The sequence below is a fragment of the Poeciliopsis prolifica genome, unplaced genomic scaffold, assembly GCF_027474105.1.
Source record: "Poeciliopsis prolifica strain line A6 unplaced genomic scaffold, Auburn_PproV2 SCAFFOLD049, whole genome shotgun sequence".
Classification (NCBI taxonomy): Eukaryota; Metazoa; Chordata; class Actinopteri; order Cyprinodontiformes; family Poeciliidae; genus Poeciliopsis; species Poeciliopsis prolifica.
Genome location: NW_026562424.1, coordinates 549,336 through 575,129, shown reverse-complemented (window position 1 = coordinate 575,129; position 25,794 = coordinate 549,336). Strand labels below are relative to the sequence as shown.

Below are 25,794 nucleotides of genomic sequence, written 5' to 3'. Positions count from 1 at the left end.
GTACAGAACCAGACACACAAGGTTCCTACACAGCAAAAACTGGGGTGTTAAAATTTCAGGGTTAAACGTGTCAGAGTTAATTTTAACTCAGTAATGTATTTTTAACATTTAGCGATTTAAATGATGCCCAGTGTTGGAATTATTTCGCAGAGTTGATTGCGTTGGTGTTGAATTAACTCTGCTGGGAGATAAATAAGCTCCTCCCCTCAGCTTCAGTTTGATTTCAATCTGAACACGGCTCCGTTTTCTTCATCTCTTGTTCTACACGGTAAGTGTCCAACTTACTAAATATTTTGTCCAGCACTATTACACTGACAGAGTGAGTGATTTGACTATTTCTACTAATTACCACATAATGAAAAGCAGCTGAATATGTTCATTTTGCAAGTTTTACACAACATGTTAGCTGGTAGCTAGTAGCACTTACACCTGATATTATTATAATGGTAATTCTTACAAAACATATTTTGTCGGACCATACACTCGTAAAAAATATACTTCTACGTTTTTGCCGTTTAAAATGATAATTTTGGCCTTGAATGTAAGCTAACGACTATTAGCTTCTGCGGAGCGTCAACGAGCCGAAGTCACGTGACACCAATAGCAGAGTTACAGTGAGGTGAACTCTTGACCTTTACCTTATTTTGCTTTGTCTAGGTTATCCCATGAAATAAAATGCTGATCCATGTAAAGTATGTGAAGTTGGAGGAAGTCAAAGGGCCGTTTGACTTTAATCAGTTTCATGAGAAAGGTTTGTTATTTATTCATCATCTGTTTGGGTCATGGGCATTATTCTTTTCAATGTATGTCTATTTAACACATATTTTACACATTTGTGGTAAGTAAAAATTGTATTTTCATTAATATGTTTTATGCTAATCCCATGATCAATATCAAGTAACTGTTAGTTTAAAAATCCAGCTAATTACAGAATTAGGCTCTAAATCTTTCCTTGTTTTTTCAGTCATTGAACAATTTTGCCTGCCACCTGATACCAAAGTTACATACAAAGATACAACAGATACTGAAGTTGACGAAGAAATATTCAGTGACCTCCTTAGACAAGGCAATGTGGTACAGACAGTTTTCTGCTATGATGGTGAGATACCAAAGCAAATTAAATCAACTGTCATACAGATTTTATCAAAGAATGTAACTGATGTCTATTGCCTCTTTCTTCAGAGTTCTCAGAATGGTCATCTGCTTCTGACTCAAGCTTCAACTCAAATGCATCAACATCAACAATACTAATGGATGAGATGCCATGCAAGAAGCAAAAAACTGAGAATCCTGATAACTCAGTGTCTGCTAAAAATGTAACAATATTTTTTGTCTGCCTCTAAATTCTGTTTTGTATGCCCAGACATGTTTTGTCGTATTTTGGTCATCTGCATATTGCATATTTCCTTTTTTTTTTCTTTCTTTTTTTATTGTTCATTTTATAGCTGGTTGAAGGTGTCCTACAAAGCAAGTCTGGTGGTGAAGAAATTCTGCAGGAGGATGAAACTACAGAAACCCTAACTGATGCCACAAGAAGACAAATGGTGAACATACTGGTGGCTCACATGATTGATGAACAAGGGTATGTTTGTTTTTACACTATTTAATTTATGTATAATAATTGAAAAAAAGGTTTAATCACCAATTTACAATCTGCTGTTAGGCACCTCCCCACAAAAGCAATCAGAGAGAAGTATGCCTTTGGAATAGTGACACTCTTCGCATCCCTCAAGGATCCATACACCAAAAAAGGCAATGTAATGTTTTTTTGTTTGTTTGTTTGTTTTTTTCTACAATCAATTTTATTTTGTGACTCAAAACTGTAATTTTGCAGTTAATTTTTGTTCTTTTTTTTTAGGAGGCCATATCTCTGCTTAACCACACCACAGACAGGTCTGTGAACTTTCAGAAGATGAGAGAGACTTTTGAGCACCATCACAAGCTTATTAAAGATGCCAGTGGAAGAAATGATATCCTGACCACATTCCCGGGGTTCCTGGACACAAAAGGATTGGTAAGTGTTCAACTGAAGTCTTTAAATGTGGATTTTTACATTGTTATAATGGTTTGATTTCTACATGCTATTAAAGATTGATCAAGACTTCTGTCTCCTATTCAGTGAAGAAACCTCATCCAGACTGCTGCAGAAGTAGGATGTGTTCTTCAAACCAAATGTCATCAAGGAGGCTAAGCGTCTCACTTCTCCACCTGAGTTGAGAAGTTTGGTGCAGTCAGCGGAAAGTCTTCAAAGCGATGACCTCGCTAACACATCTAGTAAGTACCTAGATATATCTGAAGATAGTTGACTATTCAGAGTATTCATAAAGTTCTGATATTATAGCTGAAAACTTTTATAAATTTGTCCTCAGGCTATGACCAAGAAATGGCCTCGCTGTTACTTCTTCCACCGCAACCAGGAGGACAAAAGTCTCCAAAAATCAGTGCAAGTGATGCAGATGAGACACTTGTTGTCTTTCATAAGGTAATTGAAATTTAAAATATGCAAAATTATTTGTCTATTTCCTTTTATAGACATGCATAAATACAGATGTTTGAATGACAGCTTTGAAGATGTCTGGGCATACTTAAATTAATTTTTATGTCACATGTATCGTAAAGCTGTATGTTTTGTTTCTAATGTTTGGTGTATATCTTTTAATTTTAGTCATGCTGCAGTTTAGAGGAGCATCATCGGGGTCAACGGGGTCTGCAGCCATACCTCCTTGCTGTTGGGCGTCAGAAAAGCAAGATTGACAGCTTCTACATCGTCATGGATAAGTGCCTCATCCCATGCCAGACAAAAACAGTTCTCTTGGAACATTTGATGAGCTATTCAAAGCACATTTTGTGTTTAAATTCTCTTATGATGCTGCATTGATGAATTTCTACACATTTCTGCAGACAACAGTGTATAACATTGACGTGGGCAAAATGAAGGAATCGCCCAGAGTTCGGGACGTGAGAGCAAGGCTGCTAAACCGGTCCGTTGAGCTCTGTTGTGAGAAAGTCAGGCTAAAAAATGTTGACCTGTTTTTATGTGTCAAAAACTGTATCCAAGCGGAAACATTTGATCATCATCATGCTTTCAAAATTGTTCAAAGTGAAGAAAGGCATTTAGTAAAAATCCCTGAACTTAAATTTCTTTTGATATTCAAAACTCTTATGGCATTTCTAATGAATGTTTGATCGTTGTACCACAATTTAAAATGTTGGAAACACAGCTGCAAAAATAAAGTGTTCAAAATGTATGTACTTGTGTCAAGTTTTTTTTTTCTTAATAATTATTATAATTAATCATAATCATAAAGTAACTTTTTTTGGAATAAATAACACTTGAAAGTGTTAAATCAACACTAATAAAGTGGTACATTTTTGTTCCTGGATCAGTGTTATCCAGTATATCCCACAGTGTTAAATTAACCCTGTTTTGTGAGTTAAATAAGTAACTCTGATAAAGTGTTAAAATTTTAACTATATTGAAAGTGTTAATTTAACTCTTGATGAGAGTGGACTATATAAGCACTGAAAAAGTGTTAAAATCAACTCTGTGGGAGTTAAATTAACACTGGACTTTTTGCTGTGTACAAAACTTCACAATTTCTGCATTTAAAAAGTTAAAATGCTTCAGTTTTTCATTTTTAGAAACATTTGAGATTAATCTGAAATTTGCATTTTTTCCCCAGAAAATATTAAACTTAAACTCTGTTTAACTTTTCAAACTCATAAAATGTCTTTTCTGAAAACCTTTGAAAAAAATCAAAATGAGTGTTTTTATCAGAAAATAAGGTTTTATTGTGTTGATAATGAAACAGTAATAAACTGAAGGCTCCAAACTGAGGAACTAAAATCTGAGCCTTTAATCCACTGAACAACAAACCGCTGGATTAAATCAGTCAAATGTTCAACTGGAAAATGTGGAAATAGTCGTCGATCTAAACAGGTTCACCTCGAAATTTGAGAATTTATGAGCAGAAAAATATTTTTGTGAATTTAATTGAAAAGTAAAAACAAGTTTAATGAAGTGATCAGAAGCAGCTCTTATGATCTGGGATCAATATTTTCTATTGTAAGATTTCAATGTGGCTGTAATAATTTTGCCCCAATTTTTAATAAAAACAAAATCCTCCATCTGCACCGACCACCTTTTATCTCTAATTAGAGTCGTGGCCACAAAAACAATCAGTCCAGGGCCGTAAATGGCCCCCGCGCCGCCCTTTGGACACCCCTGTTTCAGAACCAACAGCTGCAGGCTGAACATGGCGATGCTCAACAGGAAATGACATCACAGACAGGATGCAGACAAAGCGCTTCCTTAAAGCTGCATGAACTGAAACAGAAACAATCCCATCATAGCAATGGCCTAGTCAAAGCATTAAGAACAGCCTGAATTTATTCTTCCTGCAGCTGTGGCTCCATTTAAAGCTGCAGTAAGTTTTACATGTTAGGAAAACTGTCAGCATCAGTTTAATGAGGCAGATGGTCAGTGGACAGACGGATCTCCAGCTGCTCTGAAGAAATGAACCAACAACCACCAATCAGAGGCAGGGGGCGGGGCTTAGCGCTGTCAATCATCCTCATGTACTGCTGCCAAATACAGAAAAACTGTTTATGCACTGTTATCCTAACCCTAACCTTTCTCCCTAGTTAGAATGCTAACCAGCCTTAGCATTCTGTGCTAGTATAACAGAGAAAAGGTCATGATTGACTGCGCTAAGCCCCACCCCCTGCCTCTGATTGGTTGTTTGTTAGCACAGGGAGAAAGCAGAGGAGCTGTCCCAACATGGCAATAAACATTCATCTTTATTAACGTTTCATCTGCAGCTTTAGGCCAAGTGATCAGATCTTCCCTTCAGAGCGACGGCTCGTCTTCTCCCTGCAGCGCCGGCAGCAGGTCGGCGATGCTCTCCACGTAATAGTCGGGCACCATGGCGCGGCGCTCGGCGCTGCCGCTGTCGCGGTGGGCGGCGGCCTCGGCGACAGTGTTGACCCCGGTCAGGGTCAGCAGCGTCTTCAGGCCGCAGGCGGAGCCCAGCAGGATGTCAGTGTCCAGCCGGTCGCCGACCATCAGGCAGCGCTCCGGCCGCACGCCGAACCGCCGCGCCACGCACTCGAACATGAAGCGGCTGGGTTTGCCCACCGTCTGGGCCTGGCGCTGGGCGGCCGTTTCCACGGCCTGCAGCAGGCAGCCCGTACCTGGAGAGGAGGAGGAAATGATGTCACTTCCTACTGATGCAAACACACATCACCTTTGAGCTAAAAAACCCTGAAGATAAAACTGAAGACCGTCTGGTTCTGACCCAGAAGCTTCACCGCCGGCTGGGGTTCAACGTGCGGCCCAGGGGCCATCAGTGGCCCTCTGAAGGATTTTAGGCGGCCCTGCAGCATCGATTCTAGAAATCATCAAAACTTTTAGGGAAACATTTTTAGCTTTTGGGTTTTTTGGGGGTTTTTTACAGATAAACCAGAGTTGCAAAAAATAACTCCATTTACTAAAGTTCTGGTGTTCGTCTAAATTAATCTTAGAATAACTAGAGTCATTATTACTGACCTGCTTTTACCCACCAGAAAATAATGGAGCTGAAATAATAAAACATTTTATAAAACTCAACCCAGAAAATGTAGAAACTGGTCTTGTCTTGTACTGCAAAAACATTTTTATGTTAAAAATGATTTACTGTTTTGTTCACTAAAAAAAATCTGACTTTTTCAGATTCTTTAATTAGTTTGTAATTGAGCAGACATATTTGTTGAAAAAGCACAAAAAGTTTGATTTAGAGCTGTAATAAAAACATGGTTGTTGGACTAGAGCAGGATGGCCAACATACAGTCGCTATAATATCCAAGTTTCACTTCGCTTGAGTTCAACACGCTATTTTCATCAAATGTGCGCAGTTTTTCAGTGAGAGTAAAATCATTTGAGTAAACCTTTCGAGCTCAAAATGGCAGGAAAAAATGCACAGAAAAACAAAAATATGAAGATGAACAGAGGACGTTTTTGACAGGGTGGGAGAATTGATATTTTTTGGTTGAACGTAGTGGAAAGCCATTCTGCCTTATGTGTCAGGTGTCTGTCGCCACTTCAGCTCACTCCATTAAATAACATGTAATGCACATAATAAAAGGAAAAATGTATTGTAAATTGTTCTATTATTGTTTGTTCGGTTAAACAGTTTGTTTGCATGAGAAAGTGCTCATTGTTGAAAATGTCTGGCTTGTGGACTTTGTCGTGTTCAAATAGTGTGTGAAAATAATAAATCTGGCTGAGCAGATTTATTATTTTCATGTGAGTATGAGGAAGGGATGGGTTGATGTGCCCATGCATATGATGCGGCTCTTTACGGTAACTTGGTAAGAAACTTGGTCTTCGTCTGGTTGGACACCCCGGGACGAGAGCAGGGCTGTCAAACTCCAGTCCTGGAGCTGCTGTCCTGCAACTTTTAGATGAGCCTCTGCTGCACCTGAATACAATAATTAGGTGATGATGATGATGATGATGGAGGAAGAGGAGGAGGAGGAAGAGGAGGAGAAGGGAGGAGGACGAGGAAATGAAGCCATTTCATTCCTGTGTTTTGTACCTGTGGCACATCAAAAAGCTGCAGGACACCTGGAGGACTGGAGTTTGACTCCCCTGGACTACAAGGTCTCAGAAAGTGAAAGGGCCTGATTGCCTCAAACCGCTGCACTGTACGTCGCCCCCTACTGGACGGCCAGTGGAGGCGCAGGAGTCCCTGTTGGATGGTGAACATGAAGTAGGACTGATTTAATATTTCAAAGAATGAACATTATGTGGGGAGCTGACATTAATATGTTGCAGTTAGTAACTACTTACTTTGACAAGAGAAACTTTTTAAAGTACTTTAGAGTTTCCTCCACTGTCCTACAGGACATTTTATTTATTAATAATTATTGTCATAACTTTGATGATAAAATCATCTTAGATTAAATTTGTGATCTTGTGCTTGTTTATTTTTTCAAGTCTACCAGAATTTGAACACTGTGACATTTTTGTGATGTTTTGAACTGTTAGGAACTCGCGTGGCATTTCAAGAGAACGACTCCAACTGAAGCTGCTTTTCTTCGTCTCTCAGGACTTTTGGCTCGATGCTGAGTATAAACCATAAAACCAGTATAACCAGAATATCCATCCACACAGACCGCCTTAGAAAAGCACTGTGGATGTAAGATGGTTAGAATTCCCTTGTCCTAATAATATTATACAGCATATTTAATAAGAATCAGATGAGAACCAATTAGTGAAATCTTAACTTCAGCATAACAGTTTCTATGTTTCAAAAAGGCTAAAGACAGAAAACCTGGATTATCTTCATGTCTAAATATTGACTGATCCAAACTGGGATCATCATCATGATGTGGATTTTAAAAAATTATATTTTAAATATTAAATAAAAATTATTATACGAGGAAAAAAATTAATAACTCAAACACTCTAAAATAAGATTGTTTTTTATTAATATTTAAAAATATTACAAAATAAGTTATGACAGCTATATTACATAAAAGAAAAAATACATCAAACTTTAGGAAGTTATTTTTTATTTTATGTATATAAATTAGAAAGTTGAATTATATTTTATTGTGCAAATAAAACATAAAATATATGAAGTCCTTTATTATTATACAGCTAAAATAATAAAACTTATGATGAAATTCTTATATAAATTTAGGTCTAAATAAAAACTTCAAGCTGCCTTTCATTGCATATAATAATAATAATAATAATAACAATAATAATGATGATAATAATAAAGGCCTCCAGCGGTTCGGCCTCCAGCGGTTCGGCCCCCAGCGGTTCGGCCTCCAGCGGTTCGGCCTCCAGCGGTTCGGCCTCCAGCGGTTCGGCCCCCAGCGGTTCCTACCTGGTACCGCCTTCCCGCCCTCCAGAGGCAGCCTGGTGTCCCGGTTGGTTCCGACAAACAGGCAGTCCTTCTGGGTCAGGTACTGCATGGCTCGGTTCAGCTTCATGTAGCTGAAGTGTTCGTCGAACCCGACCACCACCGCCTGGACCTCCGGGTCCAGAGGCACGCCGGCCCAGTCCAGCTGCTTCCCGCACACCGGGTCCGGCCCCACGCCTTCCGCCCGGATGCCCACGGCCTCCAGCTCCTGCCGCATGGCGTCGCTGCCCACCAGGTAGACCTTCCCCCGCAGGCCGCACTCCGACCGCAGGTAGGCGGCGCAGCAGAACGCGGTTCCGAACACCTCGTCCGGCGCGGCGTCGAAGCCCAGCGAGGCCAGCTTGGCGGCGTACATGTCGCGGGTCTTGGTGCTGTTGTTGGTGACGAAGAAGACCTTCTTTCCGCGCTGCTTGAGCAGGCTGATGACCCGCGCGGCCCCGGGCACGGCCTGGTCCCCGCGCCAGATCACCCCGTCGCAGTCGAACAGCAGGCTGTCCACGGAGTCCAGCAGCTGGCGGACCAGCGGCCCGGCGAGCCGCTCGCACTGGGGCCCGGACATGGAGGCGCTCCGGCCGCTACAGACCGCCCGACCTTCCGCCGCGATGCAGAGACCTGCCGACCGCTTCCGCACCGGCTTAAAGGGGAAGCAGCTTAAAGAGCTACAAGACCCGCCTACTTCCGGAAGAAACAACGGTCATTTCCGGCGAGAAGCAAGTGCAGCTGGAGGTGAGCTTGTCTGCAGATACATTTAGATATAAACATCTACAATACTGAAGCTCTGCCTCTAATAAATGAAACTTTGCGTCATCATATTCAATATAATGTGTGTGAATATTTTATGCAGAAATTTAAAGTGATGACCTCATGATGCCTCCATCATTAAAACATTTCATTTGCATAAAAAGCTGAACTTTGAACATTTTGCTCTAAAAATCTTTTCATTTCTGACTGAAATCCATATTTTGCCTCATTTCGTCGATGTGTTAATGTTCCTTTAATGTGAGTGTATTTAAAGACTTTGAATTTAAAAAGAAAAACTTTACGTCTAAAAAAATGTGCAATCAGAAATCTTAGGGGTCGCGACCCCCATGTGGAAGACCTCTTTATTTGGTAACTAGAAAACGACTATAAAACAGAAGTGAAATAAATCAGACCCATAAAAGCGACTTTCTGTCGTTTGGGTTTTTGCCGGGTCCTCGGTGAGGCCCAGTAAAGCTGTATCCACAGCGCCGGTCCGTTCTGGCTGCGCTGACGAAGGCTGGATGAGTCTTCCTCAGTTGCCTTTCTTCTGGCCGCCGTTCGGAGGGAAGAAGATCTCCCACAGGTTTCCCAGCAGCCCCCGGCTATAGCAGTAGCGCTCTGAGCGGTCAGGGGCGGGGCCGCAGAGACCGTCTGCCTGCGGCGCCGGGCGGCAGCGGCGACACGCTAAGCCTCGGCTTTTGAACCATTCGTTGGACGTCTGGTTGACCAGAGCCAGGAAGCAGTGGAACATCGTATAACCGGCGAGGAGGAAGAAGACAAAGACCACAAAGCCCAGCATGAAGACGATCCGTGGAAACGTCAGGAACAGATGCTGGGAGACGCAGAGGGAGAAACATGGAGACGGTCAAGGTCGTTGGCTCCATGAACCCAGTTTGGTTCTGATGCGGAGGACGTTGGTACCTGAACGATGAACAGCGGCCCGGCCGGCTGCTGCTGGCCGCGCTCGTCGACGTAGCTGGCTCTGAGCAGCCCTGAACGCAGCACGGCATGGAGCAACATGTCCGCCGTCAGCAGGCCGATGGCCAGCGCCATGCCGCACACGCTCAGTAGGTACAGCAGGAAGTAGCGCGTGTTCCTGGCGCCGACACAGTTGTTGACCCAGACACAGTGGTGGTCGAAGCGATGGACGCACCTGTTGCAGACTCCTGAGGTTCAGATGGGAAAAGCTGCAGTCAAATGTCTCCCAGGAGCAGGTTCCTGCTAAAAGCATGCATGACCTTTGACCTCTAGCACATTCTGACTCAAGGCAGCTGCAAACATCAATGCATTTCATCAACCAAAACAAAATAGGTAAACTCCTAAAAGTAAGAAACTGACACAAAGTTTTAAATCATTTTTGCAGATACAAATCTTAAAAGTGTGGCATGCATTTGTATTTAGCTCCCTTTGATCAGAATAAAATCTAGTTCAGCAAATCGACTCGAGAAGTTCCCTATTCAGTCACCAGAGTCCTGCTGGGCTACCGGCAACCATCCTTAAGATGAAACACGGTGATGGCAGCATCATGCTGTGGGAATGCTTTGGATACAGCTAAATAAAAGGAGGCTGGGGGAGAACCTGCCTGAACATGCAGACATAGTATGGGATGCTTTAAAGATGGCTCATGTGTTAGAATTGCCTAGTTAAAGTCCAGACATAAATACAATTGAGATCCAGTTGTAGCGAGACCTCCACGCGTTCTGACTGAGCTTCAACTATTTTACTATGACAAAGAGATAAATGTTTCCTCACTTTTCGGATTTTTATTTGGAAAACATTTTTGAAATCACGTTTCTTTTGGTTCACATCATAATTACGATTTGCTCTGTGAACGTCCCAACCAAACACAGAAACTTTTGTGGCTGGAACTTTGCAGAATGTTGTGAGCAGAGTGTGAACTCACTGCAGTGTTTGGAGCGTGCCGGTTTGATAAGTTGACACGTTTCACAGAAAACTCCAGGGTGGAACAGCCGTCTGTCGTACGGATAGATGGGAATCAGGCGGGAGGCGTTCTGCTTTGTGACTGTTCCTGGTGAGACGCAACACGGCACAAAATAATCTGAAAAACTACATTTATGTCATTTTTTTCTATTAATCAAGAAAAATAACCCGCCTCTGTTCTGGCTTTAGGACAGAGACTGAGGGGGGGAGAGGAAGGCAACCTGGGTCTGTCTTGATGCAGAGGTAGAAGAAGAAGGTCTTGATGGCCAGCAGGACGTACGGAACCGACAGGCTGGTCAGGCTGCTGTCCATCTCCCTGCAGAAACCAAACACCTCCAAGCTGAACTCGGCGAACACGGCGCCTTCCAGCACGATGTGCAGGTAAATGAACAAGCTGCTCCTGCAAAGAAACACAGAAGTAACATTTACACACAGAGGAAATTACAACAGAGTGATGCAGCAAGGCTCGGAGAAATAAAGACGTCAATACTATGTGAAAAATAAACTCATAATATTGAAAGAAAAAAGTCATACAAGAACTAAGCCGCAAAATAAAATATTATAAGAAAGTAAATTATTCAGGAATGAACTCATATTACCAGAATAAAGTCTTAATAGTCTGAGAAAAAATACATATGAAAATACATTTTTAAGATCAGAAAAGCTGTAAGAAGACAAAAATAATGTCTTACAACATAAAGCCATAACATTATGAGAATAGAGTCTTAATATTAACAGAAAAAAGTAATGACATTAGTTTAATGAAATAATTTTATGATAACTCTTAGACTGAAAAAAAGTTAAACTGAGGAATGTTGAGCATGTTTACAATCCTTCATCTTTGACAATCTTTGATTCCTGAAACAATCGTGAAATCGACTGAATCTGGTTAGAAGAAGAACCAGACACGCTGCTCACGCTAAACCTTGATAACTTTGTTGAAGCTTTTTTCTTATTAAAACAACTTTTATCTCATAATTTTTCCTTTTTTTTTTGATTATATAGAATATTCTAATGACTTTATTCAAAAAAATCTATTATTCTGTCCCTAATAGTCAACTTTTTTTTTTTTGAAAACTTTGTTTATTTGGTTTTTAACAGGAATTGCATAGCCATACATTTACAATGTGATACATATAAAACAAACCATACAATTCCCTTAAGTTATAAAAACAAAACAAAAAACACAAAACATAACGACCTCCAATCACTCCCAGGCAATAAGAAAAAGTCATAAGGAAAAAAACAAAATAAATAAATGTTTAGAAATAACTAAAATCAAGATGCATTCTGCCATACCTAAAAAAGTACAGTTTGTGCCCAGGAAAGTAAATATGGAACTATAAGAAAGGGAAAATCCGAGGGAAAGGATACAGGATGAGCAGACAAATACATACACAAAGGATTAGACTGGGACAGAATGAAAATTAACTCGATCGACCAATTGCAGTAATCGCTGCCAGATTTCTGCAAATTTGTCAGAGGAAGCCCGAAGAGACATTCTAATTTTCTCAAGTTTAAGAAAATAAACAATGTCCCTTAACCAATGTACAAAAGAAGGAGGTTGTGGTGATTTCCATTTAAGAAGAATTATCCTCCTTGCAATAATAGTCATAAAGGACAAAGAATTTTCTTGGGAAGAGGACAAAGAAAATGGCCCCGAAAACACCCCAAACAAAGCACTCTGGGGGGATCAATCTTTCTGCCAACCACGTCTGATATAGCAACAAATATCTCTGTCCAAAAACTCTTGAGCTGGGGGCACAACCAAAACATGTGTATAAGGTTTGCAGGAGACTGTTGGCACCTATCACAGACTGGGGAAACAGTGCTATAAAATTTAGACAAACGAGCCCTGGTATAGTAAACGCGGTGAACAAGCTTACATTGGAGAAGACAGTGCCTAGCACATATAGAAGACTTATGTACCCGTATTAAGACACGTGACCAAAGCTCGTCAGGGATAGCCTCTCCTATATCCTCCTCCCAGAGGGCCTTGATTGAGCTTAAAGACTTGGAGCGGATCGAAGCTATGCGGGTATAAAGAATTGAAATAGAGCCTTTCAGCCTAGGAATGGGCAAAAGCAAGGAGTCAAGGTCAGAGTCCTCAGGCAGCCTAGGAAAAGTGGGAAAATTACTATGAACAAAGCTGCGCACCTGTAAAAATCTGAAAAAATCTCGAGATGGAAGAGTAAATTTGGCAGAGAGTTGTTGAAAGGTAGCAAAGACACCATCAATAAATAAATCCCTAAAGGTCTGAATGCCAAGGTGTGACCAAATCATAAAAGTTTTGTCTATGAGAGAGGGAGAAAAGACATGATGGTTTGCGATAGGAGCATATGGAGAAAGGAGTTGCAGACCAAAATAACGCCGAAATTGAGTCCAAATCTTAAGAGAGGTTTTAACTACGCTATTCTTCGTATAAGCAACAGTTGAAGATTTTATTGGTGAATACAATAGAGCTGCAAGAGAGACAGGTTTTGCCGAATTTGTCTCCATTACAAGCCAGTCAGGAGAGGATGGGCCACACCGAAGCCAGGCTGTCAAAACCCCAATATTGGAGGCCCAATAGTAGTACCTGAAGTTCGGTAAGGCCATCCCCCCAAGTGGCTTGGGTCTCTGTAAATATTGTCTAGACAATCTAGGGACCCTCCCCTCCCAGAGAAAATCTGAAACAAGAGAATCTACCCGACCAAAAAAGGAGTTGGTTAAAAAAATTGGGATACATTGAAAAAGATACAAAAAACGGGGAGAACATTCATTTTGATACAGTTAATTCGAGCTACCAGAGACAGTTTAAGTAAGGACCAGCGTTCAAAGTCTTCTTTATAGTCAACATTTTTAATTGTAAGGAGCTTAATTGGGGTCATAATGTTTAGAAAAAAAACACAAAGGGAAATAAAATAAAAACAATTTTAAACTGAAAAGAAAATATATTTGAAACTGAACAGTTCCAAACTCGATTTAATATTCAGTGTCTTAATTAAAAACAAACCTCTGATGGAAGAGTCTATGGAAGATCCAGTGTGAAAACCTCTGCAGCCACCGAGGAGTAAACGGTGCGACCACCTGGACAGGAAACGCACCTGTATGAGCCTCAACAGCGCCACTCAGCGGTGGTTTGAAGGAAAGACAGAATTAAAAAAAACTTACCTTTGTGACATAACTGAGCAGAGTATTAAAGGGGTTGTGCTGCTGGCCGGAGTATTTACAAACTAGGAACATAGAGGTTAGCACTACCGCCACGTAGATCCCAAACAAGGTGAGGAAGTCCATGTTTCACCTGGCAGGGGCGTACATGTGTGTTAACCTGTCCTCCCTGCTTCAGGTACGCTTTGTTACTGTTAGCTCGGTCTATTCAGTGCTCATGTAAACAGGTAGAACACCAAAACTACAACATGAAGATCCGGTTCTCTGAAAGTCCGCCAACCCTAATCACAGCGGTCCCGTTGCTAGCCCCGCTGCTAGCACGCTAACCCTAATCACAGCGGTCCCGCTGCTAGCTCGCTGCTAGCACGCTAACCCTAATCACAGCGGTCCCGCTGCTAGCCCCGCTGCTAGCACTCTAACTCTAATCACAGCGGTCCCGTTGCTAGCCCCGCTGCTAGCACGCTAACCCTAATCACAGCGGTCCCGTTGCTAGCCCCGCTGCTAGCACGCTAACCCTAATCACAGCGGTCCCGTTGCTAGCCCCGCTGCTAGCACTCTAACTCTAATCACAGCGGTCCGTTGCTAGCCCCGCTGCTAGCACGTTAACCCTAATCACAGCGGTCCCGTTGCTAGCCCCGCTGCTAGCACGCTAACCCTAATCACAGCGGTCCCGCTGCTAGCCCCGCTGCTAGCACGCTAACCCTAATCACAGCGGTCCCGCTGCTAGCACGTTAACCCTAATCACAGCGGTCCCGTTGCTAGCCCCGCTGCTAGCACTCTAACTCTAATCACAGCGGTCCCGTTGCTAGCCCCGCTGCTAGCACGCTAACCCTAATCACAGCGGTCCCGCTGCTAGCCCCGCTGCTAGCACGCTAACCCTAATCACAGCGGTCCTGCTGCTAGCCCCGCTGTTAGCACTCTAACTCTAATCACAGCGGTCCCGCTGCTAGCCCCGCTGTTAGCATGCTAACCCTAATCACAGCGGCCTACTCCCAAGAGTCAGATGTTGCTTCCTCTTGTACGCTCTTCAGCTCTTCTCTCACTTCAACATAACCGGCCGGATTTACCTGCTGAACGCCATGTTCACTTTGCCTCCCAACTTCTGCTGAATGCTGTTACTTCCGTAGCCTGAAGCTAACATGATCACGTGGTTCTTGATGAGCTTTTGCGGGTCAAATAGATATAACTCCATAAAAGTATCTATTTCAATATAGTTTTACTCGATTGGATTAAAGATTTTTAAACTATGGGATCTTACAGATAAAAAAATATGAAGGAATCTTGTTATTATAAAGAGTAAATATAATTGTAGAAAAATCACATAAATAAACATAATACCAGGTTCAGGCAGAAGAAACACTTTTCCACTAATGAGCCTTCCTTGTTAGACTCACAGGGAGGCACTTTTTGCATTAAAAAAGTTCTGTTTTCATAATAAAAAATATAAAATAAAGTAGAAGAAATTATGCTGTGTTCTTGGCCCAGTCATTCTTCTCTTCCATGCTGATATTTCATGGCCCCAGTCATAATTCAAGAATAAAATAGGACAAAAATACAACTTTAATCTATTTACAAAAATGTTAGATGCAACACAACGTGATCATTTTTTCCTCGGTTTCCATCTGTTGCCATGGTAACTATGACACATCTACTCATGTACATATATTAAGAGTTAGACCTTAAATCATCCAGATCTGCTTTTATTAAAACTTCACTGAATGCAGGAAGTGTTTTCAAACGAAGGCTGACCCAGCAGACAAATTATTTTTTAGTTTTCTTTAAGCTAAAATAATGAACAACTGGATGCCTCTCACCTAACAAGGAAACATGTAAGTGTACAATCCTGTCTCTCTGCAGGTATTTGAACCTTTTCTCCCGTCCAGGCCCGCTCCCCGCGCCTCGATGCATGATGGGATACCTCCTGGGTCTTTGCGGACGTGGCCGGCGTGCAGCTCAGGTTTCGTCCCTCCGGTCCGGCAGGACCACATCACTGTGGAGCGCTGAGCTCACCTGTGGCTACGCTATAAAAAGGTACTGGTTGTGTCCAGGTTAGACTGGGGAAAATTCCTGCCTGGTGATTTTTCCATCTAAATTCTGCGATTGTTTTAGATTTGGCAGCCAAAGCGGTAAATGTTTCTGTCTGGATCAGTTTGTTCCCTGTTTGGGAGACGCTGGCATTGTTGAATTATTCAGGTCTAACGTCCTGCCTGTTTACAGTGTGCTCACTGCCACTAATAACCCAGGACTTTCTCTGGACCTGGAAGAATTGTTTGACATGATTTACTTAATATGATGTCTTGCAATAGGATTAAATTATGTGTATTAGAAAAATGTCCATGATCAGTTTCATGTGAACTGTTAACATCAGGCTGGATTTAAATATCTAACATTTTCAACACATTTTGTAAAATATCACAAACAAACTGGAACTTATATTGAATCATGTTCTAATCAGTTACTCAGAGCTGAAATTGTCTTTTTATAAAATATCTTTTCACTCTTTCCGGGGAAGTTTTCTGGATGGCTACTTTGATTTTACTTCAATAAAGTCTTAGGAATATATTGAAAGCTGATAAACAAGTCATTCCATTCCTTTTTTAAAAGAAACATAAATATTCATCATTCGAAAACGATAAATCTGCAGCTCAGAAAGCTGAGCATCCGGGCGGTGAATGGATGATATGCAGATTATTATTGATTAATGTTTGGGTAGCAAAATGTGCTAAATAGATATATTTTTCCAGAATGTATTTTTCCAGGTGAAGCTAAAACTGATCTAGAGGAGTTTGGTAGAACAGGTTTACAGATGAAGAAGGTTTTTTATTTTAAATGTTTGTAGATTTTGTTATTTTGTTTTGACTTTTGCTCAGATTGTGTTGCTTTTTCACTAAATGGTTTTTCTAGAGTCTTTATTCTCAGTTAACGATGAATTCATTACTAAACTAGTTGACGATTATTCCAATAATTGTGATTGATCTCAGACTTCATAAGTTATTGTCGTCCATCTTGGTTGATAAAACGCTTTCAGTATCAGGCCTGAGGAGGTTTAGAGGGGTGCTCCAGTATTGGTGACGGGATGGAGGAGGACTGAAGGTCCATCTGATAATCCTAATCCTGTGGGCTGAAGGATTAAGTTGCCCCCAGTCCTGCACAGACCCGCAGACTTCCAGTTAGCTCCAGTTGGCCTCCGTCAGGCTTCGTCAGCGCGGCGCAGAGTGATTCTGGGCCAGCAGCGGCCCTGGGAGAGCTACCTCGCCCAGAGAGGAGCAGGAGAAGACACGGCGGTGTATTTATAGCTAAATGAGGCCTCACATCGGCCTGTTTTGGACAGAATTATTAAGGAAGTGAGGTGCGCGGTGCAGGCGTCCCAGTTTTCTGATTACCAGTGTGCAAGCTGGCTAGCCTGAGGATGAATCAGGGACTAACTCTCTGACACACTCACAGAGAGACTCACTGCACACTCACCCTCTGCTCATGACGAAGCGGCTGCACTCTTAGGGTGGAGGAGCATCTCCAGCCGCTGACCTGCTGCGCCTGACTCCGGCCTCCTGGGACGCTTCACAGCTGGACCGACTGACTGACTGACCGGCCGGCCGGCAGGATGAAGAAGTTCCTGCAGAATAAAAAGGGCAGATACTCGTTCCGGCAAAGCAAACGTGGCCCTCGGTGTCCATCTAAAGATTTCTGTAAGCTTTTACTCTCAGCTCTTACTCTTTGGAGGAATCATTCGCAGCTTAAGTTTAGCAATTATTTCTGAGGCTGTTTTGTTTTCAGGGTTTTGTGTTTAGAAGCTGAAAGTTTGATAGTTACGTCCAACAGAACCGAGCTGCTCCACTTTCCTTGCTCCATAATTACCACTTAATGGAAATGTCTCATTTCTGCACAACGTTTGTCTTTCGAGCTAATTAAGGTCACAGTCTGTGTCATGCCTCTGTGTGATTGGCTGCCGTGGCTTTTAGAAGCGGGTCGGGTTCGGTTCGGCTCGGGGTGAAGGCATCTGCAGCTCTCAGTTCAGCCGCAGGCTCAGTGCAGGAGGAGGCAGATTAACGCAGATTAACTCAGATTAGACACTTTGCAGGTAAATCAATGGAGCTGGAGGTTTGGGCTGCGGTGGGTAAGTGGAGGATCTGATGGTGGGAAGAAATGAGACGCTTTCATCTTCACCTTCATCCTCTCCCCGTCCAGTCCTCAGCATGCCGGCGTCCAACCAGGGCTGGCCGGAGGACTTCGGCTTCCAGCTGGGCGGAAGCGGACCCAGCTACATCCTGTGGGTGGAGGAGGGCAGCAGCGCCCACCTGGCCGGGCTGCAGGCGGGCGACCAGGTCCTGGAGATCGAGGGCCACAACGTGTCCACGCTGCCCCCGCAGGCCGTCATCGCCATCGCGCACACGCAGAAGAACATCCCGCCCAGCATCGGCGTGGTGTCGCGCATCCAGCAGGTCCGGTCCAGCGCTGCTCATGTGTTCATCTGCTCATGTGTTCATCATCTGCTCATGTGTTCATCATCTGTTCATGTGTTCATCTGTTCATCTGCTCATGTGTTCATCATCTGTTCATGTGTTCATCTGTTCATCTGCTCATGTGTTCATCTGTTCATCTGTTCATCTGATCATGTGTTCATCATCTGTTCATGTGTTTCTGCTCATGTGTTCATCTGTTCATGTTCATCTGTTCATGTGGTCTTCTGTTCATTTGTTCATCTGCTCATGTGTTCATCTGCTCATGTGTTCTTCTGTTCATGTTCTTCTGTTCATGTGTTCATCTGCTCATGTGTTCATCTGCTCATGTGTTCTTCTGTTCATGTGTTCATCTGCTCATGTGTTCATGTGTTCATCTGCTCATGTGTTCATTATCTGTTCATGTGTTCATCATCTGTTCATTTGTTCATCATCTGCTTATGTGTTCATCTGTTCATGTGTTCATCTGCTCATGTGTTCATCATCTGTTCATGTGTTCATCATTGCTCATGTGTTCATCTGTTCATGTGTTCATCATCTGTTCATGTGTTCATCATCTGCTCATGTGTTCATCATCTGTTCATGTGTTCATCATCTGTTCATGTGTTCATCATCTGCTCATGTGTTCATCTGCTCATGTGTTCATCTGTTCATGTGTTCATCATCTGCTCATGTGTTCATCATCGGTTCATGTGTTCATCTGCTCATCTGTTCTTCTGTTCATGTGTTCATCTGTTCATGTGTTCATCTGCTCATGTGTTCATCATCTGTTCATTTGTTCATCATCTGCTCATGTGTTCATCTGTTCATGTGTTCATCATCTGCTCATGTGTTCATCATCTGCTTATGTGTTCATCTGTTCATGTGTTCATCTGCTCATGTGTTCATCATCTGTTCATGTGTTCATCTGTTCATGTGTTCATCTGCTCATGTGTTCATCATCTGTTCATTTGTTCATCATCTGCTCATGTGTTCATCTGTTCATGTGTTCATCATCTGCTCATGTGTTCATCATCTGCTTATGTGTTCATCTGTTCATGTGTTCATCTGCTCATGTGTTCATCATCTGTTCATGTGTTCATCATTGCTCATGTGTTCATCATCTGTTCATGTGTTCATCTGCTCATGTGTTCATCATCTGTTCATGTGTTCATCATTGCTCATGTGTTCATCTGTTCATGTGTTCATCTGCTCATGTGTTCATCATCTGTTCATGTGTTCATCTGCTCATGTGTTCATCATCTGTTCATGTGTTCATCTGCTCATGTGTTCATCATCTGTTCATGTGTTCATCTGTTCATGTGGTCTTCTGTTCATTTGTTCATCTGTTCATGTGTTCATCTGCTCATGTGTTCATCTGCTCATGTGTCTTCTGTTCATGTGTTCTTCTGTTCATGTGTTCATCTGCTCATGTGTTCATCTGCTCATGTGTTCTTCTGTTCATGTGTTCTTCTGTTCATGTGTTCATCTGCTCATGTGTTCATCTGCTCATGTGTTCATCTGTTCATGTGTTCATCATTGCTCATGTGTTCTTCTGTTCATGTGTTCATCTGTTCATGTGTTCATCTGCTCATGTGTTCATCATCTGTTCATTTGTTCATCATCTGCTCATGTGTTCATCTGTTCATGTGTTCATCATCTGCTCATGTGTTCATCATCTGCTTATGTGTTCATCTGTTCATGTGTTCATCTGCTCATGTGTTCATCATCTGTTCATGTGTTCATCATTGCTCATGTGTTCATCTGTTCATGTGTTCATCTGCTCATGTGTTCATCATCTGCTCATGTGTTCATCATCTGTTCATGTGTTCATCTGCTCATGTGTTCATCATCTGTTCATGTGTTCATCTGCTCATGTGTTCATCATCTGTTCATGTGTTCATCTGCTCATGTGTTCATCATCTGTTCATGTGTTCATCATTGCTCATGTGTTCATCATCTGTTCATGTGTTCATCTGCTCATGTGTTCATCATCTGTTCATGTGTTTCATCTGCTCATGTGTTCATCATCTGTTCATGTGTTCATCTGCTCATGTTCATCATCTGTTCATGTGTTCATCTGTTCATGTGTTCTTCTGTTCATTTGTTCATCTGTTCATGTGTTCATCTGCTCATGTGTTCATCTGCTCATGTGTTCTTCTGTTCATGTGTTCATCTGTTCATGTGTTCATCTGCTCATGTGTTCATCTGCTCATGTGTTCTTCTGTTCATGTGTTCATCTGCTCATGTGTTCATCTGCTCATGTGTTCTTCTGTTCATGTGTTCATCTGCTCATGTTCATTTGTTCATCTGCTCATGTGTTCATTATCTGTTCATGTGTTCATCATCTGTTCATTTGTTCATCATCTGCTTATGTGTTCATCTGTTCATGTGTTCATCTGCTCATGTGTTCATCATCTGTTCATGTGTTCATCATTGCTCATGTGTTCATCTGTTCATGTGTTCATCATCTGCTCATGTGTTCATCATCTGCTCATGTGTTCATCATCTGTTCATGTGTTCATCATCTGTTCATGTGTTCATCATCTGTTCATGTGTTCATCATTGCTCATGTGTTCATCTGTTCATGTGTTCATCATCTGCTCATGTGTTCATCATCTGCTCATGTGTTCATCATCTGTTCATGTGTTCATCATCTGTTCATGTGTTCATCATCTGTTCATGTGTTCATCATCTGCTCATGTGTTCATCTGCTCATGTGTTCATCATCTGTTCATTTGTTCATCATCTGCTCATGTGTTCATCTGTTCATGTTTTCATCATCTGCTCATGTGTTCTTCTGTTCATGTGTTCATCTGTTCATGTGTTCATCTGCTCATGTGTTCATCATCTGTTCATTTGTTCATCATCTGCTCATGTTCATCTGTTCATGTGTTCATCATCTGCTCATGTGTTCATCTGCTTATGTGTTCATCTGTTCATGTGTTCATCTGCTCATGTGTTCATCATCTGTTCATGTGTTCATCATTGCTCATGTGTTCATCTGTTCATGTGTTCATCATCTGCTCATGTGTTCATCATCTGCTCATGTGTTCATCATCTGTTCATGTGTTCATCTGCTCATGTGTTCATCATCTGTTCATGTGTTCACTGCTCATGTGTTCATCATCTGTTCATGTGTTCATCTGCTCATGTTCATCATCTGTTCATGTGTTCATCTGTTCATGTGGTCTTCTGTTCATTTGTTCATCTGTTCATGTGTTCATCTGCTCATGTGTTCATCTGCTCATGTGTTCTTCTGTTCATGTGTTCATCTGTTCATGTGTTCATCTGCTCATGTGTTCATCTGCTCATGTGTTCTTCTGTTCATGTTCATCTGCTCATGTGTTCATGTGTTCATCTGCTCATGTGTTCATTATCTGTTCATGTGTTCATCATCTGTTCATTTGTTCATCATCTGCTTATGTGTTCATCTGTTCATGTGTTCATCTGCTCATGTGTTCATCATCTGTTCATGTGTTCATCATTGCTCATGTGTTCATCTGTTCATGTGTTCATCATCTGCTCATGTGTTCATCATCTGCTCATGTGTTCATCATCTGTTCATTTGTTCATCATCTGCTTATGTGTTCATCTGTTCATGTGTTCATCTGCTCATGTGTTCATCATCTGTTCATGTGTTCATCATTGCTCATGTGTTCATCTGTTCATGTGTTCATCATCTGCTCATGTGTTCATCATCTGCTCATGTGTTCATCATCTGTTCATGTGTTCATCATCTGTTCATGTGTTCATCATCTGTTCATGTGTTCATCATCTGCTCATGTGTTCATCTGCTCATGTGTTCATCTGTTCATGTGTTCATCATCTGCTCATGTGTTCATCATCTGTTCATGTGTTCATCTGCTCATGTGTTCTTCTGTTCATGTGTTCATCTGTTCATGTGTTCATCTGCTCATGTGTTCATCATCTGTTCATTTGTTCATCATCTGCTCATGTGTTCATCTGTTCATGTGTTCATCATCTGCTCATGTGTTCATCATCTGCTTATGTGTTCATCTGTTCATGTGTTCATCTGCTCATGTGTTCATCATCTGTTCATGTGTTCATCATTGCTCATATGTTCATCTGTTCATGTGTTCATCATCTGCTCATGTGTTCATCATCTGCTCATGTGTCATCATCTGTTCATGTGTTCATCATCTGTTCATGTGTTCATCATTGCTCATGTGTTCATCTGTTCATGTGTTCATCATCTGCTCATGTGTTCATCATCTGTTCATGTGTTCATCATCTGCTCATGTGTTCATCATCTGTTCATGTGTTCATCTGCTCATGTGTTCATCTGTTCATGTGTTCATCATCTGCTCATGTGTTCATCATCTGTTCATGTGTTCATCATCTGCTCATGTGTTCATCATCTGTTCATGTGTTCATCATCTGTTCATGTGTTCATCATCTGTTCATGTGTTCATCATCTGCTCATGTGTTCATCATCTGTTCATGTGTTCATCTGATCATGTGTTCATCTGTTCATGGGTTCATCATCTGCTCATCTATGTCAGGTATAATGTGAATTTCATTATCCATTTTGAAGTTCCATTGAAACCAGTAAGAAGTTTAACAACCTTCTTACTGGTTGCTGAACCAGTAACAAGGTTTGTTTGTTTCCTTTATTTTTGGTAAACACTTATTGTAAATAACATTTTAAAGACCAGGGTATTCCATGCTTCCATCCCATCCGGGTCGGGACGGTGCCAGCTGGCGACAGGCGGGGTCGCCGGGTCGCCGTCCATCGGAGAGACCGGGATAATCGATATTTTATTTTGGCGGCAGTGTGACTTCTTGCGATGTTTTGTCTTGAAGCTAGCGTCAGGTTTCCGTGGTTTCACCGTTGTTCCTGTGTCTGGTCCAGATGGACATCGTTCCGGGCCCGGACAGTCGTTTTGGCTTCACCATCGTGGGAGACTGCCCCCTGCTGGTGGAGGACTGCTCCCCCTGCTCCCCGGCCGGCCGGGCCGGGCTGCGGGCCGGCGACTTTGTCATGGAGGTGAACGGCATCCCGGTCAGGCACCACGAGATGGCCGCCGCGCTCATCAAGGCGTCGCAGGGCCGGACGCTGCGCCTGGGCGTGCTGAGCCTGGGGCCCCGGCACAAACGCAGCACCAGCCTGGAGGACGGCCCGCCGGGCGGCGAGTGGGCCCGGCTGGACCGCAAGCACAAGGCTCTGGAGTTCAACATGAAGGTACGGCAGGCAGACAGGAAGCGGCTCAGTCCAGGTCTGTTCCAGCAGGAAGAGGAACCGCACCACTTCCTGCTTCAGCGTCCTCACTCTGGTTCTGTTCTCCCTTAAAACACAGAGCTGGATAATGACACCACCGGGTCGGTTCTGACCGGGTTTACACTGAAACTGTATCTTAGGACACTTAGAATTGGACAAGACTAACTTACAAGTAACTTTGATCAAATGTTGGAGCTTGTTTTAACTCAATAATTCGTTAATATTGATGAAAACATTCTGGTGCCAGTGGCAGAACATCTGAAGCTCCGCCCCTTTTCTGAAGCTCCGCCCTTGTTTCTTTAGCTCCTCCCAAAAGAAACATGAGCTTAAAGTTTATCAGCCAATCAGGATCTCCCTGGCACAGAAACATCAGAAATATTCTTAACTTCTTTCCATCCAAAATGAGAAGGGGTGGAGGCCCCGCCCCTTCATGTGAGGGGCGGGGCTTCAACTTCCCAAGCCCCGCCCCTCACATGACGCTCCGCACCATTCCTGCAGGTGGAGCAGCTGCTGGGCGAGGCCCCGGAGGTGAAGGAGAAGCTGTTCTCGGTGCTGAAGCAGTACGCAGCGGAGAAGAAGGTGGACTGGCTGGCCTCGGTGCTGCCGGAGGTCCTCACCACCGCAGAGCAGCGGCAGCTCATCTCCAGCATCAGGTAGGGATCGGAGCGCCTCCGTCAGGACGGGCGGAGTGGCTCCGGGCATCCTGTCAGTGGTTCCCAGTGTTCCCAGTCAGTCAGATCTGGAAGAATCAACATTGAGGTCCGTTTGAGTCTTCCTCCTGAAACATTTAGGGAAAGTTTGAGTTTAAACAGTGATCGGGAGCTTTAAAGGAACAAACCGATCCGAGCTCAGCAGTGAGTGGGCCACTGCTGCAGAACATCTATTTATATCCCAGCAGGCAGCTTCCTGCAGCCAGCAGGGGGCGCTGACAGCAGCAGGCATTCATCCTGATTGGTTCCAGGAAAACACCAAACATGCATCTGTGAAACAGACGACGGCTCCTCTAACGGCCGACAGGCCCCAGAATCACAGTGATTTAAAGGAACAGCGCGTATTTATTTATGTCTGGACTGTTGGCAGAAACACCGAGTCCTTCTGGAGCGACGCCTCTGGAAACTAGAGTTCATGTTGCATCTTATTCCGGGTCAAAGCTGGAAATGTACAAACATCCCCAACACTCTCTGATTCACCGGTGCCAGGTCCAGTCCGGTCTGGTGCCAGGTTTGGTGCCAGGTCCAGTCCGGTCCGGTGCCAGGTTTGGTGCCAGGTCCAGTCCGGTCCGGTGCCAGGTTTGGTGCCAGGTCCAGTCCGGTCTGGTGCCAGGTTTGGTGCCAGGTTTGGTGCCAGGTCCAGTCCGGTCCGGTGCCAGGTTTGGTGCCAGGTCCAGTCCGGTCCGGTGCCAGGTCTGGTGCCAGGTCCAGGTCGGTCCGGTGCCAGGTTTGGTGCCAGGTCCAGTCCGGTCTGGTGCCAGGTTTGGTGCCAGGTCCAGTCCGGTCTGGTGCCAGGTCCAGTCTTGTCCGGTGCCAGGTTTGGTGCCAGGTCCAGTCCGGTCCGGTTCCAGGTCTGGTGCCAGGTCCAGTCCGGTCCGGTGCCAGGTTTGGTGCCAGGTCCAGTCCGGTCCGGTTCCAGGTCTGGTGCCAGGTCCAGTCCGGTCCGGTGCCAAGTCTGGTGCCAGATCCGGACTGTTGCTCGGTGCAGTCGACCCGGTTGCCCTATTGTTTTGCTGATAAAAATCTAGAAATTTTTGTTGAATTTCACAGATTTATTGTGGTTCTGGTTCTGGTTCTGACCCTAAAATATTCTAAATATTCAGACTTTTATTGTGCAACTGCTGAATCATAAAATTTCTTAGCAATTTAAATAAAAATAATCTCTCAAAAGTGTTATAATTTAAATGTAGTTTTATTTAAGTGCAACACCAACAGAGCTGCAGCCATAGTCTATAATCTGAGATTAGACAGTGACTAGATTTATTTGGATTATGAAACGTTTTCCTACAGCAGGCAGGTGTGGGCGGAGCCTGCTGTCGCTCAGCTCTCACGCTCACCTGCAGAATGAAACTGATGCACAGTTGAAACTGGACGATGAGGTTTTGCCATTTTTGCCATATGAGAAGTTATCAGCTGTTTTTTCGGCAGAGGAAAATTGTTTCCATAACTCATCATCAGTTTTCTATTGATAATATCTGTTATTGATTCATTTTATCCGCTGTTTTCCAGCCTGGAGTCGTTATGTAACTGCAGCAAATTTAAGAATTTGAACCAAATAAGGATTTTCTCTAATTTATACGGATATTTACATTCAGGCTGCTGAATGGGACGGTAATTAGCATGTTAGCATGTAGCAGAGAAGACACAGCAGGTGCGGCTGT

At 43.1% G+C, this 25,794-nt stretch overlaps 3 protein-coding genes across 3 annotated transcripts; 1 reads left to right on the top strand and 2 right to left on the bottom strand.

Moving 5' to 3' along the window:
* Window positions 1–672: 672 nt before the first annotated feature.
* Window positions 673–3,212, top strand: LOC129377734 (uncharacterized). Its single transcript, XM_055057865.1, has 9 exons — window positions 673–751; window positions 965–1,099; window positions 1,183–1,316; window positions 1,446–1,582; window positions 1,664–1,757; window positions 1,859–2,014; window positions 2,120–2,274; window positions 2,370–2,482; window positions 2,666–3,212. Exons 1-7 carry the CDS (start codon window positions 676–678, stop codon window positions 2,120–2,122), a joined length of 735 nt encoding a protein of 244 aa, XP_054913840.1. The 5' UTR covers window positions 673–675; the 3' UTR covers window positions 2,123–2,274; window positions 2,370–2,482; window positions 2,666–3,212.
* Window positions 3,213–3,766: 554 nt separating this feature from the next.
* pgp (phosphoglycolate phosphatase) lies at window positions 3,767–8,622 on the bottom strand. The gene is made up of 2 exons (XM_055057859.1): window positions 7,878–8,622; window positions 3,767–5,193 (listed from the first exon to the last, which is right to left on the bottom strand). The coding sequence occupies exons 1-2, from the start codon at window positions 8,470–8,472 to the stop codon at window positions 4,850–4,852; spliced, it is 939 nt and encodes a 312-aa protein (XP_054913834.1). The 5' UTR covers window positions 8,473–8,622; the 3' UTR covers window positions 3,767–4,849.
* A 359-nt stretch (window positions 8,623–8,981) lies between these two features.
* zdhhc4 (zinc finger DHHC-type palmitoyltransferase 4) lies at window positions 8,982–14,902 on the bottom strand. Its single transcript, XM_055057854.1, has 7 exons — window positions 14,813–14,902; window positions 13,749–13,878; window positions 13,591–13,664; window positions 10,817–10,995; window positions 10,558–10,683; window positions 9,576–9,820; window positions 8,982–9,486 (listed from the first exon to the last, which is right to left on the bottom strand). The coding sequence occupies exons 2-7, from the start codon at window positions 13,869–13,871 to the stop codon at window positions 9,187–9,189; spliced, it is 1,047 nt and encodes a 348-aa protein (XP_054913829.1). The 5' UTR covers window positions 13,872–13,878; window positions 14,813–14,902; the 3' UTR covers window positions 8,982–9,186.
* Window positions 14,903–25,794: the final 10,892 nt, after the last annotated feature.

Bases quoted from the DNA above. Each gene is read 5' to 3' on its own strand.
- zdhhc4 (XM_055057854.1), bottom strand. From the start codon at position 13,871: ATGGACTTCCTCACCTTGTTTGGGATCTACGTGGCGGTAGTGCTAACC. The intron at 10,684-10,816 runs GTTGCCTTCCTC...GCGTCTCACCAG, and splicing joins CTGCATCAAGACAGACCCAG to GAACAGTCACAAAGCAGAAC. The intron at 9,487-9,575 runs GTACCAACGTCC...TGCGTCTCCCAG, and splicing joins GGCCGCTGTTCATCGTTCAG to CATCTGTTCCTGACGTTTCC.
- pgp (XM_055057859.1), bottom strand. From the start codon at position 8,472: ATGTCCGGGCCCCAGTGCGAGCGGCTCGCCGGGCCGCTGGTCCGCCAG. The intron at 5,194-7,877 runs GTAGGAACCGCT...CCTCCTCTCCAG, and splicing joins GGGCGGGAAGGCGGTACCAG to GTACGGGCTGCCTGCTGCAG.
- LOC129377734 (XM_055057865.1), top strand. From the start codon at position 676: ATGCTGATCCATGTAAAGTATGTGAAGTTGGAGGAAGTCAAAGGGCCG. The intron at 1,583-1,663 runs GTATGTTTGTTT...ATCTGCTGTTAG, and splicing joins CACATGATTGATGAACAAGG to GCACCTCCCCACAAAAGCAA. The intron at 1,758-1,858 runs GTAATGTTTTTT...CTTTTTTTTTAG, and splicing joins CATACACCAAAAAAGGCAAT to GAGGCCATATCTCTGCTTAA.